Below are 15,485 nucleotides of genomic sequence, written 5' to 3' on the forward strand. Positions count from 1 at the left end.
TAAGAGTGATTTGAGTTACAAGCGTGATCACGGAATTCATTCAACTCATATCTCAATGCACAAAGTACATGTCAGAGTGACCTTCACTAAATCTTGAACATTTTTTCAGCTGCAAAATTAAAGTGAGACCCAATAAAGCTCCATTTTGATAGCTTTCCCATGCTCTGTGCCACCCCCAATATTTCTTTTCAAATCAGCCCCAAACTCAATTTCACTTATCAACATGAAATTTGGTGGTCATGTCTATCATGAATAGAACCACAAAAAGCCTCAAGAACCAAAGCCGGAAAAGTTTTTGTTTGAAATGGACATTTTAGGGTCATTTTGTCCTCCTTCCAAAATCGACTTGACTGAGAGATTTCATCTATTTTCTCCAAAATTTCAACCATGTATGGGCCTATTAGACAATACCTGTCACTGAATTGCACAATCTTTAAGATTTCATAATTGCGTGGCATTCTGATGATTGCAGCGAAGTTTATTGGCTTAATTTTTCAGGTCCACAGGGTTGGACCAAGAAATTCATATGCGATCTGATGGGATTTGATAAAAATGGAAGCATCAGCTATTTCATGTTGCCAGATTGAGAGCCCTAATCAAGCCTAGTCTAAAAACCTAATCCGAATGAAATTTAATTTGACATTACTTCCTCTGACTGAATATAACCAAATTGTATTCAAATTGCATACGGTTTGGCAGCGAGATGACATTGACAAGTGTGAGGAACACTTATCAATGCTTCTCAAGCAACTAATCAACTATAATGAACTGATTTAACTAAAGCTTGCACCATGGAGGATTAATCACTTTTAGGATTAGGCCAGTTTTCGTGATGTCATGCCACTTTTCATCACTATCACACTCCTGGCTGTTGTTTGGATAAAAATCCCCAGTGGCATAAATTACATGCCGTGCCTTTTATTCCTGACAGGTGCTCATGTTGGCCGCTTGTGAACAGGAAATTATGCGGCCACTCCAAAAAAAAAAAAACCAACTTGAGGATCAGAAGGGCTATTTATCTGTAATGGCTGTCAAGAACAATTTGGGGTGTGAATATTCAAATGATGTGGCTCTAACTCGAGAGCCAAGTATCAGATCGAAGCCTGCAGTCAGTCTTTTTGCTACAGGGCAGATAATTATGTTATTTGTCCCAGAAAAAAAAAAATTGCCTTTGTTTGATCAAAACCTCTTTCAACCAGAGATCTTGCAAAATTTGCATATCAGAGCCATCCAGAACAATATATATTTACAGTTGACATTTGTGGAATTTCAGCTCTATGATAGAATACAGAATTAATCCGCCTTTGCCTTATATGGAACCAAGCTATTGACTAATAAAGATTAATTGCTGAAAAATACATTAGAAAAGGAACTTGAAAAATAAAAATCGCAACTCATATCGCAATCGCAATTCTCGGGGAAAAAAAAATTGCAATTCGATTATTTTCCCACATTTTTTCAGCCCAGGTATAGATTTGTGAAATAGAATTTAAGAAGGTGCCAAATACTTTTTCACGCCACTATGCATTGAGTTAGAATTTCTGAACGTTAGACGGTTGTCGTTGCATTGTTACTCTTGTATTTGGACCTTGTTCTAAGGAAGTGAGGATTTCATATGTAGGAGCAACCCATCGCAAAAAAGTTTCCCGATTCAGTCTCATTTCGTTCTACTGTCTTTACGCTCAAGAGGTGAGTGCATAATGGCTTTCTTTTTTTCTTCAAGCTCCTGTGTGATTTGTGAGCTCCTGAGGCTAAGCTCAGTCACCCTTTTGAGGTGAATCCCGCTTTCTTGCATCCGTGATTTTATTGGTCTGGGCGCTACTCAAAGCCCATGACCACAGGTCACCGTCTCGCCTCTCTTCTTCACCTCAGTAGACCCCGCAGTAGCTCCCGTCATTTGCTAATGCTACGACTAGTAGATTTGCTTCAAACTCGTGAGTTGTTGGATATACACTTGGCCCAAGTGTCAATTTACAGTATACAGTATTTCTAAATATATATCTTGGCCAGCCCTACTGCAGATTACTATAGCTTCCAGTTAAGGCTGCTCGATTAAGGAAAAAAAAAAAAAAAAAAAAATCATGATTAATTTGGTATAATTGAAATCACGATTATTAAAATGAACATAACCCTAACCAAAACAAGAAAAATGTTTAAACTTAAAAAGTATAAAGACAGATAAATGTAACCAGGTAGTTCTTCTCTCAAGTCTGACAGACATGAAAAAGGCAAATTTTTGCCTAGACCAGCTCACACATCATAGGCGGATAAATTCGGCGTATGGGCTGCATTATGTAAATTAGCCGCACTGTAATATCACAGTCTGACAAAAATTCGGAACAAAAATGTACTCACACATATTATTTTTCTGGAAAAGGCATTTATTTTGTTTCACATTTTGATTGGTTGGCAGCAACTCCAGAGACCCTACCTGCTATTTGTGCAGAAGACACACACACACACACACACACACACACACAAAAATAATCATTTCATTTTATTAAAACGTTTTCCATTATATACTGCGTATGTCTCTTCATGGGTTAGAAATTCTGAAAAAACAAAAGTAAAGTACATTGATACTTTCTCAAAGACCAAATTTAGTTTTGATAAACAGAATAGATAGGTAAGCAGAAGAAAGAGCAAGGTTAATTGAGAACTGAGCCCCTACCATATAACATTCATTTTATGCTATCTCCATTTTTCGTCTTCAAGTCTGAAATTCGCCATTAGACTTAATGCCCAGAGCTTTGGCTGATGCTTAGTCATTGTCACAGATGCTCCTGATGAGTTAACGGCGGCATAAAAATGCCCGTCGCCTCAGGTGCGGCATGCAGATGAACAGACTGCATTTTGACAGGTACAAGCGAGCGATGACAAACGAGCGTGATCAAGGCCCGGGTAATTGTTGGAGGAAACGTGTGATGTACACATAGACGCGTCCGATTGTTTTCCCTCGTTCTCCATGAAAATGTAATGGTGCTGGGTGATTTCCTTTCCGGTCATGTCTCAGTGTTAAATTGTCTTCTACTGTTATTATTTAAACAAAGCTGTCTTAATCTCGCAAACGGATTAACGCTGCTGATAAATTGCCTTGGTATTGTTTAATTTATTTGACGCTGCGTGTCGTCATTTCTCCCCCTGTCGCGCACTTACTCAGCATTTTGTCAGGTTCCGTGTACAGTGGCTGCTCTTTTTGTTTATCGCCTGCGCAGGTGCGTGTTAGCATGAGCCACTGACGGCACGGTAATAAACCACCGCTAGTGGTGGAATAATGAAAAGTAATAAAAGGCGGATAATTGGCTTTTTTCACCCTCGATGAAAAGGGATCACTTCTGAAAAATGAACCGAGAGGGAAAGAAACGCAGGCTGTACGGGCAAGGAACAAGGCTAAGGTGCGGAAAAGACAAAAGGCGACCACTGTTTAGAGGAGCGTGGAAAATTGGAAACGGTGGAAGAAGGAGGACATTTATTGTGGTGACAAAAGGGAAAAAAAGGATGACCGAGCAAAGTGGAAGAAACATCGATCTCACACACTCACCCATGCACGCACACGCGCACACACACCCGCGCACACACACGCCCCTTCTGTGGGCTCTTCCTTCTGGAACATCATCATCATCATCATCTTGCCCATAAATTACAGTATAAGTCAGTCCCAAAATACTTTGGCGTCCAGAGCTGGGCATTCCTATGTGATGGACCTGTCCGTCTGTCCGTCACTTACGGACGTCCTTCTTGCTGACGGTTGACATCTATTCACCCATTTTCACTTGCACTTTCTGAAACGGTACAAATTATTGACTTAACTAATATTTTTGTATGTTGGGGATGAGCTAAATTCAGCCTGTTTTGTTGACGGAAGTTAGCGAGAGTCTTCGCTGCATGTGCGTATCCATGCACACTTCTGGTGCCTTTTTTTTTTTTTTTTAATTTCAGAAACAAATAGTCTATAAGCAATTTATTTTCAAGGGTAAAGTTATGAGAGGAGTTTGAAATGATCTTCAGCTACACTGTTTTGGGATCATAGTTTGTGGTACATATATAATTTACAGTTTAAACTATGAATATAGGCAATCTAAACATTTGGGGGGGGGCATCGGTTTTTCACTATTCGCGGCAGGGCTCCGTTTATATTCCCATTGAAAGGTCTTTAAATTTCTTTGAATGCCCTTTTTCGCTTCAATCCTTTTGACATAGTAAAAGAGTAAAGTACATTAGTATAGTTTGAAGTATTATGCGAAAAAAAATCACCCCAAAAAATTCATAAAACTTTGTGGAGGTGTTGGCCAAGGACGAACCTCTTACATGTTGTTGAGGATCTAGATAAAGGTACTGATACAGTAATTCATTTTCATCATTTGAGTTGCTGTGCCGTTAATGGAACTGTCCCCCCTGAATCATAATGTCACCCTTCATCTGTTCAAAATCCTTTTTGAACCAAAAAGTAGTGTGCTAAAACCAACCCAAGTTTTGGGGTTACTTTGCTAACATCTAGCACAGGGGTGAATCATTGCAGACTGCAATGAAATCGAATGACTTTTCGAAGCATTCTCGAGCAAAATGCGCTACCCCGGGTCAAAAAGCTTTGTCGCCGCCACTGGTCATAGATCATACAACAGGATAAAAACACCAAAAACACTGGCTGTAACACAACGCATTGGACTATTCTCAGCTGCCTCTGATCCTATTGAGCACAAATGCTTCATTTGATACGAGAACAGCGAACGATTGATCGTGTGTCACACATTTACTCCTGCCCACCTAGCGGAGCGGAAGGACTGAAAAGGTGGAAGGAGTTCACTTATATGGGTTTCAGCAAGGTGTAAAAGCGGAAAAAATAAAGTTGGGGGGTGAGGGGTGAGGGGGGGCGGGGGGGGCGTGTCACCTGTCATCACGAGACAGAAGGCACCTCAGGTGCTCACCCCTCCACCTGAGAGGACACATTAGGCTGTGATAATTCCCGTTGAGTGTCGAGACTGTCAGAGTGGCGCGGCGGAACCACTGAAGAGACACAAGGCCCAGACAACACGACACCGGTGTGAAAGATGGTCGGGAACGGCAATCGGGCGCGAGAGTGCCAAACACACGACCGTAGGGGTGACAGGGGATTGATGCTTTCTTGCGCTCGCCAAAAAGCAGCGGTAATAGACTGACAGCTGGATTTGAATAATCCAAGAAGAAAAATTAAGGTCGAATTAGATTTTCTTCACTCCGTAACAAGGTGCTTACATACTGATTTTCAACGTCTTACACGATTTTTAAAATGCAAGAGACCTCACACAGCCAGGAAAAAAAAAAAACAGATTTAATATAAAGTGTAATATCAGTAAAAAAATAAATGGCATACAAATGATTTCATGAAAAAAAAAGGGCATTGGAACCGCACATATTCACACACATGCGGTTGGCGACTGTCTGTGACTTCACTAACGGCCCAAAATCTCCTCCCCGGGATACATACCTCTAGCTTGTCTCTCAAAGATGTGTCACATCAGCATACTTCCTTGACACCAATTCCCTTTTTAATCAAGGCTTTAGCAGCATGTTAAGGAGTTTTCGGAAAGAGCATAAAAAACGCAAATTAGTGAGGGTTTCAGCAAACAGCTGGGGATTGGTTCCACCAAAAAAAGTATACATTTACCAGTTGGTGAATATTGAACCGGGAATATTTGGACGATTACTGTCGTAGAATGTTGCAAGCTCCAATTTCCATGCTTTTTGCTGCTTCTTGTACGAGTTGAGTCAGAGCAGATGTAGTCTACATGTCGGCCTGAGCTGATTTCCAGGAAATAATTAGCAGAAAACAGATGAAACAAGTCATCTGCTTTCTCAGGTTTACAATATGAAGCCATTGCGCTTTGGGGGCGGGGGGAAACAAATCAATTACATCACACTAGGGAAGGTTTCAATGTCAAAATCAAGAAGCAATGTCTTACTGTCGCAAAAGCAACTGCATCTCGTCATTGTGGGCATCGATGTACATAGACCTTGAGCATGTGGACTCATCAGGCTTTTGTCGGCCGGGTATTTGAAACATTTCCTTTGCGCCAATATCTTACATGTTTGTCCTTGGGACAGGAACAACATCTTGATAGTTGCATTTATATGACGGTTATAGAACTCAGTATTGACTTGGTTGACGTTTTTGTCTTTTTCCATTTTGCTCAAGTCTTACTGAGAGCTTTGACAATGTCTTGCTTTGCTGACACCACTTTTCAAAAGTACACTTAACTCATTCAATACCAGAGATTTTCAGACCCTATTTTACCCTAACGTTTGAAAAAAAAAATTGAAAAAAATATAAATAAGTTCCTGGGATTGAATGGCTGGACTGTATAAAGGCAAGTAAATTCGTCAATGGCGGTGAATGAGTTAAGATAGTAACACACATAAACAGTGAATGAATATGAACCGACAGGGATAGAAAGGAGAGAATACGCAAAAGTTGAGATGTATAGCAGCTTAAGGGATCCAGGCAACTATTAGCTCCAGTGCAAATAGACAGTAGGATGTGAGTAATTTGAATACAATATTGAATACAATACCTTGGATTGGGTGGGGATGGAGTCGACTTTTTAAGCCGTTTTCCATCACACTAGACTTTGTACCCAATTTTCCCTCAACAAAGGACATGCACACCTAATTTCAAGAGTCGACTACCTGTAAACACTTTGCACTTTTTGAGGTGGCAGCAGTCATTTACCCACTTTGCCACTACTCCATAGAGTAGACTTCTCACCCTGTTTTCCCACTACTTATTAGAGAGTTTTGAAGCCAATGTTCCACTACATCGCACAACAGCACAAGGACTTGCTTGGTACCGCTCAGTCTAGTTGGTTGTCAGAAGCCTTTTTTATTTTTTTTATTTATTTTTTTTTACCAAAGCTTTTAAAAGCGACATTTTATTGCATTTTTTTTCCTTTTCACTCTTCTGCATGAAGTCAACGTTGATGATTTCTGCCTTTTGCGGTGGTATTGCTGATTAATCAATTGTCTTCATTAAAGCGGAAGTCAACGCAAAGCTATTTTTTTAAAGTATATGTTCTATGCAAGCCCACTAGTTGAAACGGGGCATTCTGATAAATATTGCGTTTGTGGAGTAAGTGGTAATCCACTCGTTTTTAGCCATCTCTGGGGGTGGCCATTTTGTCATTTCTGTCAACTGAAAATGACATCACAACTGCTCACAACGACCAATCACGGCTCGGATTCAGAAAAAAAGGTCAGCCGTGATTGGACGTTGTGAGCAGTTGTGATGTCATTCTCAGTCGACAGAAGACATAATGGCCGCCCTCCACAGATGGCTAAAAACGAGTGCATTTTCTTGCTTAACTTATATTCCACAAACGCAAAATTAATCAGAATTCCGTCTTTCAACTATTGGGCCTGCTGGGAACATATTTTTGAAAAAAACATGTTTGGGTTGACTTCCGCTTTAATTTAATTTTTTACCCAATTTTCAACCTTATACTGTAAAGTAAAGTGGTGCCTTGTGACCCGACATATTAAGTTTTTAAGATCTGCCATACGGACATTTTTTTTGCTTTCTTTCCTTCTTCAAAAAAGAGGCTTTTTAGTGTTTAGAGACACACCCAGTATAAATGTGTTGTCAAAATAAACACTAACCAACAAGAATTTATGAATTGGGTTTTTAAAACAAATACATAATTTAACCCATAATGGGGAATGACTTAGGCTAACAAATAGCATCTGTGTCAGGTGTTATGACCCTTTTTGAACACAACCGGTGGAGCAACATATGTAGACAGATAATATAACTAAAATTTGAAATATTCCTTATCCTCTGCGGCAAATTAATATTAATGCCATACTGTGCACACTATTTTATAGCTGTATGTCTGTATATTAGTGTTAAATTTCTTTACATTTCATTTAATTGTCTATACTGTATAGTAAGTAACATATATATTTTTTTTCATTCCAAGAACATTTCAAAACCACATTTAAAACAAGGGTGTGTGAAAGAGGCTAGTGAAGATCGATCCTTCCTCAAAGGATTGCCCACATAAAAAGGAAGACAAATCCTGCCACGCTCATATAAAAGTTTCCTTTGTTGTTTATGTTCCTTCCAGGGAGCCTCGACGTCCGACGAGCCTACTGCCCGCCGAATGCAGCTCAGCTCTGCTTCTGGGTAGGGAAGATGATCCCATGCCCCCTGGAGTGGAGACGCTCCCCCTGCGGTTAATGCAGCAGGACTGCACCGCTGTCAAGACCCTACTTTTGAGGCTGAGGCGGACCCTGCAGGAGGTGGGATATGCTTACTCACTCACTGATATTCAAATGCACACACAGGCTTTAATCGAGGGGGCTATTAGGATGAATTGCCGACAACCGCAAGCTAAAAAGTGTGGTTAGACTTCTTTCACTTCACTGACAGTGGTCTTTTCGGGTTGTAAAATGCAGGAAGTTGTTGAAAGCAGCAAGGCTTCCGGCTAAGGATATATGTAGTGATTACATCTGGACGCATTCATCACGCTTTTTTTTTTTTTAATTAACTTGATTTCAGCTCCATTAAATCACCACTGAAGTGGACCCAACATAGACACCCCCCCCCCTTCTCTCTCTCTTTATCACCTTTTGTAATTTAATCAGCATTGCGAATAAGGGCTGGATGTTTACTCACACACACACACACACACACTTACATTAAACTGCCCGTTTCCCTTTGCTTTCAAATTGCATTTGCCACCATAGAAGCAAACATATTTAATTTTGGCTCTGAGTCTCTTGCACAAGAAACATTCCCTAAACCATTAAATCTCTGTGATTAGCTACAGTAGTTGTTGTTGTTATTGATATTTTTTTCATTGATACTATTTCTCCCGTAGGAAATCAATGAATGAATCATTGAATTCATACCTCTCCGGCTCAAGCCATCATAAAATTGACTGTATAGGTACTTCTAGTGTTTGCACCAAGTACCGCAACCGATATCCAACTGACATTTTTAGCCCGCAAAAGTGGCTCATTACCATCTTTTTTAAGTTCAGGTATTTGGGGGGGAAAAATGCCGCAAAGCTGCTCAACTTTGTATCAAAGGTGGTGTGGCGCTCAGCATGAATAGACGTGGCTGTAGGGCTGGGCGATATGACTGAAAAGTATATCACGAAAGAAGTGTTTCTTATTCGTCGATATCGATATATACGGTGTATTGATTTTTTTTTTTCCCCCCCTTTTTTTTAACTATTGAGAAAAATGAATTTAGGTTATTTTATTTTAACATAATACTTAACCTTTAATATGAGGTCAATGTAACTATGTAAGAGTGAAATTAACTGGTGAATATAAAGATTAAATAAACTCTGTTTTAAACATAATGTACTTCGTAAGGCTGGGCGATATGTCTGAAAAACTGTCACAATCTAAGTATTTCATATCAGTCAATATTGATAATTATTGATTTAGTTTTAAACTTATAAAAAAAACCAGTCAACTGTTTTTGCGTACATCGTTACGTAGCGTAATGCGCAGTTTCTCCTCCACCATTGCAAATGCTTATTTGCATTAGCTACCCCAAAGCAGTATTATTGATACACATACTACTGTACATTAGCCTTCATTCAATGTTCATACAATGTAAGTGAACTAATACTCTCTTCCAGTGCATACATTATCGTCGATCAACCGTCTGAGGACCTCACCTGACGACTCACCCGTCGTCAAAATATAATTTCCTAAGTTATACTAAGTTCCATTTCGTCTATGGTTATAATGCAAAAAAATTCCAAAGAAACAGAATACTATGGAGCCTTAAGAGAGATACGTCACACATGGTGATGGTTTTGAGGCATATTTTTCCAGAAAATGGTTGAGGTCCATCTTGTGCGACTTTGGAAGTTCGACTGTATTTTTGTCCATGAAGTACATTTACATAGCAAAGTGCTGCGACATGGTGCAGGTTTTCTCCAGGAGCTCTGAGCACATCCATTAGCACTGTGTCATGCGAGCAGACGAGAGACCTTTTACTGAATTTAGCTTTAATAAACGCCCGCCCAAATGCACATAAAAATCCGTATGAAAGGCTGACCAGTGGCGTCACCGCACGTCAGAACTATTAAGCGCCCTGAAAGTAAGATCGAAGGACCGAGCTGCAAAATCACATTTACGATATTTACTCCATGGACTTCAGTGAGGAAGACATGGTATAAGAAGTAATAATGAGGAGAGACTAAAGGGAGAGCAAAAGCATAGAGCGCTTCTGGTGTCAGGGTATGAGAAATGCACAAAAAAAAAAAAAAAAAAATGTTTGAAACATGATAGACCCCACACTTGGAGAGGGTAGTGATGCCCTTAGAGTGTGGTTTACTCAGTGTGACCAATACACATAATTCCACATGTATTTTCACCAACGTGAGTCACTGCGCTGAGCACGCACGTGAAGATTTGCGATCGTTAAGCATTGAACAGGTTTAACATTTACGAATTGTCGGCACCAACCATTTTCTATGCAGATTTGAGAGGGGGCAAAAAAAGCACACTTGGCATACGCCATGAAATAGGATAGTAGTGCAGAATATTTTTATTAGAGACAGAGAAACATTTGCAGACTTTGATCAAAGGGGAAAAAAAAATCAAATTCAATACAAATGTGTGTACTCCATTTGAGCTTCCATTGTGCTTCCATGTGACTTGGCATGTCTGTGTCAACTCCGTTTTATTTGCTTGACCTTTTCGCGCCGAGCACCCAGCAGTTCTTCTCCTGTGTTTAGTGTAAGCGGTGCCATTTGTTCATTTGAAACCACAAAACAGGTTGCATCAGTCTCAAAACAAAAACAGCGGGAGGTAGCATACCACAAAAAAAAAACTGTTGAGGTTCTACCATCATTGCAAGCGGTGTCATCCAAGCTTCCGCTTACCTAATATTTAGTTGGATTCAAAAAGCGGTGTACGGCTAAGACATTCAAAAGTAGCTCATGAAAATTACTGAGTGCGGATTGACAACATTGAAACGCATTTGCAAACAAAAGGGTTAAAGGCATTTAAAAGCAAAGGACAGAAATAAATAGTAGCTTTCTGTAATCGGGCCGTATAGTGAAATTGATTTTTAAAAATGATTAAAAGATCTTAATCAAAGATAGCTTTTAACCTGGATTTGAAGGCATTTACACTTGGAGCTGACTCGACTTCTGTTTGAAGATTATTTAACTGGTACATTTATGGTTGGTTTATGTTTTTTGTTTTTTTAAATCGTGACTTTACGTTGTGTGGTAAACAGCTTATTCTGCATAAGTTGTAAAAGTCAAAATTCACGAGATAATGATTCAACTGTATTCAACTGATGCATGTCGTACATAATAAAGGAATAAAAGCTTTTGATATACCTTTTAGTAGAAGTGCAATAACTAATTAGCTATCAAATAATGTCTTTATAATAATGTAATTGATCATCAATTAACCATTAAGAGACCTTGTTAAAATTAAAATTGTGCAAATCCTCAGCATTTCAACCTCTCACCAGCAAATATTCGTATATGCCTGACAGCCATTTATTTTCCAGGGTAACGTTGTAAAATGAGATGAAAATGATATGAAATTGTTTGCTGATCATAGGTCTAAAGTATTAATCGGCTGTTATAAACAAATGTAGGGGCCCGTCAATTACTTGTGGTTTGTAGCTATTCACGGCAGGTTGTGCTCTCTATGGTTCAGTTTATATAGTTTGGGAAACCCTGTCATGAAGCGTACAGTGCATGACTTTAATACCAGGCACAAACTTTCTATTACATCTGATCGATCGGTATATTTGGTCAAACAGGCACTTAGTCACCTATGGAGACTCTACATATTTTCTACCAGCGGTTTATTGAATTAGGTGGCCAAAAGAACACATTGAAAATGTCATCCATGTGTTCTACCTCGGTGCCTAATATAAAGAATCCCAATTTAGGGATTTAGGGTACCAGTAATGGCAAAGTGGAAAATTGTGATGATAACCATAGAACAGGAAATAGGGAAGGGTCTGCTCGGTACACTACGAGCAGTAAAAGTAATTATAGTTTAAACCTATAATCAGCAAACAATTTCATTGCTAAAGTGTCACTGACGATTTAGTGGTTCACTTGCTTAATTTCCGTGCAGGCAGCGTAGGTTCTGTTCCCACTTCACTGCAATTGGCCTTTATATAATTATTAGATTATTTGATGCGGCTAATGTGGTGTTTTTTTACTTTAAATGGGCATTTCATCCTTAGATTTGCATACCTGTACATATGAATGTGATTAAAGGGGTTTGTCAGACAACCAAAGCCGTTTTACTTTTGAAGACCGTTCATCATCTTTTGACATGTTGCCTCACGCTAGTGTCATTAAATCATTAAATTTTGAGCTCCCAGACAGTCCACCCTCCTTCTCCGATCCCCACTTCTCCCCCACTTGCTAAATCTGAAAGGCTTTTTATTTGAACCGCATCTAATTGTCGGGACAGTCGTGCTATGTCGCCCATGGGACATGAGTGACCTTAAACAGAATGTGTTTATTTTTTGAAAGGCCGAAAAGATAAGACGGAGAGAGTGCCCCTGTCTCCCTCCACGAGGTTGAGCATTGATCATCAATGGCACATTTAGGGCGCATCGCACCTATAATTCCTGGGAGTTATTGCTTTTTAAAAGGTCAGCATACCTAATAAACCGCCACGTTTACGTTGTTCCCGGAGCTGACATGGTCTCACAGGTCCTTTAGAGTGTAAAACTTAAGAAAATAGTTTAAAATATGACTCAAATATTACACTTTTAGCCCTTTTCCATTTACCTGAAACAAAGCAGGTCTCTGGTTGGAAAGTGATTCAACCCGATGTCACCTATAAAACATTTAAGTGTCTCAAGGAGATCTTTGGTCGGGCAAGGTACTTTTGATATTTCAAATCGGGTAGCATGGTGGATAGCGTTGTTCACGTAAGGGATTGTTTCACCGAGTCTAAAAAGCGAACAGGCACATCTGCCTCACGGTCCTGAGGTTTGCGCCTCGAATCTTTGCTCTGAACTCGGTGTGTTTGGTTTGCATGTTGTCTCTGCGCTTGTGTGGCATTTTCCCAGCTATTACCGTTTCCTCCCGCATTCCCAAAACATGCACGTTAGCTTCATTAAAGACTTGAGTATAAATTGTTCATGTGTTGACGTTCATCTTGTTTCACAGAGCACAGAGACAAGTCCTGCCAGCAGTCTTCAGTCTCTGCCCATTAGCCCCTGCAGTGAAAAGTCGCTTCCACTTAAGGTAAACCCAATACTATGCATCTTTTGCATTATTGTGCATATGCATGCCAGTGTAAATACCCACACTATACAGTGTTGTTTTTGGCAGACATTTTAGATTTAGTCTTAGCCTTAGTCTATGGGCAAACATACTTATTAGTTTTAGTAACATTTTAGTCAGTCCTATTTGTGATAGTTTGTCTCGTTTTAGTTGAGGAAAACGCAAAAAAAGGTTTTCGTCTAGTTTTAGTTGACAAATACTCCAAAAAAGGTTTTAGTCTAGTTTTAGTCAATTTTAGTTAAAAATAGGTTTCGCACCGTGCGCACGCATTTTTTCTTTATCCGCCTTATTCTTCCGCGCGGCTAACGAGGAATCAAAACTTAGCACCGACGTTCTAAAATCTTAACGATTCCGGTCATGGATTTGAAACGTCTGACAGACCACACGCTAACAATTTCGTCCAGTCTCGTCCCATCAACCAAAACTCATATACGTCACGTCATATTTTAGTCATCAAAGAGCCCCGTTTAGCTCGTCATCGTCTCGTTACGGTCACGAAAAAAGTGCCGTTAACGAAATAATTTCATCATCAGTGACGAAAACAACACTGACACTATCTTGTTAGCTGTGTTAATGAAATGGACCTTGAATAATATCCTACTTCCAAAGATGGGAAAAATGTGATAAAAAAAAAATAAATACATGGAAATGATTATGACTTAATGCCCTCGGGCCATCAAAAGAGTGCTTTTGATCTGGCCTGCTATACAAATCAAAAAACAAATAATACCTCAGATAAACTTTTCTAAAAGTCTCTAAAACATTGAAACACAAAATGACAAAATGTTCATTCATTTAATTGTTGTTTCATTTTTTTTAATAAAGCAATTTTTTTCCCCCGAATGGCAACTGTGTCATATGGGCTCACCATGGATCAGCTGGACAGCAAATCACCCCTGCAATGACCACTTAGTTTCACAGTTTCACAGAACAATTGCACGTGTGCGCCCTCTTTATTGACCCACATGGATGATCAGTGGCAGAAATTTAGGCTGCGACACAGCTTGAAGACAGAAGCTCACGTGCAAACTGCTCACATGGAGGAAAAGTACAAAAGACAGGAGGATGAATTTAAAAAAAATAAAAAAATAAAAGTGACTGTTGGAGATGCACAGTCAGTGCTAATTACCCAAAGTATATTGGCACTGAAGTATGACATTGAACTTTGATAAAGGCCGTAAACAAGACAACACGGTGTATTTTGCCTTAGCCAAGTTTCAGAAGTTTCCCTTTGGCATAACAATGTTACTGGCTTTAAAGATAACTTTTAATATGAACATTTTCTTAGTATAGATTTTTCTTTGGCCATATATAACATTACGCATTTTTCTTGTTTAATTGTCATCAACAAGATGACTGATTTTGTTGTAGAAATAGCCAACAAATCTGTGTCTCGAGCGACAACGTTCCTCCGGTTACGAACAATCATTGGTGCTGCCGTAATGATGGATGAGCAGACCCTCGAGCACCTAAAAAGCTGCCTAATGTGCAGTATAGTCGTGAGTTATATGGCGAAGAATATCTGCTGTCTGGAAGACAGCAACCATACCAAACCATTCCATCATTTCTTTTGAAATGAACTGAAATTGTGAAATGGAAGTATGCTTTTCATGCCTTTAAAAAAAAAAAAAGTGAAGGAGCCCGAGAGCTGCACATAGAGTATTTTACGGAGTTCGCCTGCCTCACTGGTTTATCTCTACATGAGAAAAGATAGTGAAAATTCTTATATTTCTGATGATACATTATTGCCCAATCCTAACAGTCATCACGCCTACGCACTTTTTGGCTTTACCGCTGTCATTCTTGTTACTATTGCATGACTGTCGACATCATGGACCTGCATGGACAAATGTTTGCCACAATATGGAGTGTCCAAAATATGCTGCACGCACTCAGTGAATGACTGAGGGATTGTCACAAAATGTGAAGAGTTGTCGGTCGTCAGTCTGATGGATTGAGCGTGAGCAGGCGTGATGAAATAGCGTGAAACGCCGAGAACAGGACATTGTTTTAGCCGAGCGCAACAAACCGAAGGGATTGCGGACTCGGCAGAAAGTAAGAGTGTTTTGTTAAGGTCGAATTTAAGGTGGATCACGGCAGAGAAGCATGGATCAGCGCAAGAGTGAGAAGAGGAGAATTTGTCCGGCACTCTAGAAAAATGTCTCTGTCGGAGTAAAAATAATCTCAGCGAGCCACCTGAGAGGCTGCAGTGTC

At 39.7% G+C, this 15,485-nt stretch overlaps 1 protein-coding gene across 3 annotated transcripts in view; it reads left to right on the forward strand.

The window, feature by feature from the left end:
- Nucleotides 1-15,485, forward strand: part of ccser1 (coiled-coil serine-rich protein 1) — a 121,420-nt gene that overhangs the window by 30,903 nt on the left and 75,032 nt on the right. For all 3 annotated transcript variants that reach the window (XR_015086854.1, XR_015086853.1, XM_086031101.1), the window contains exons 7-8: nucleotides 8,097-8,271; nucleotides 13,155-13,232. Coding sequence is in view for 1 of the 3 variants with exons in the window: in XM_086031101.1 (XP_085887227.1) it covers nucleotides 8,097-8,271; nucleotides 13,155-13,232 (253 nt within the window). In the remaining 2 variants the exon portion in view is untranslated. The remainder of the gene's footprint in view (nucleotides 1-8,096; nucleotides 8,272-13,154; nucleotides 13,233-15,485) is intronic.

The sequence above is a fragment of the Filicampus tigris genome, chromosome 5 (genome assembly GCF_054856515.1).
Source record: "Filicampus tigris isolate MCC_2025a chromosome 5, RoL_Ftig_1.0, whole genome shotgun sequence".
In the NCBI taxonomy this organism is placed as follows: domain Eukaryota; kingdom Metazoa; phylum Chordata; class Actinopteri; order Syngnathiformes; family Syngnathidae; genus Filicampus; species Filicampus tigris.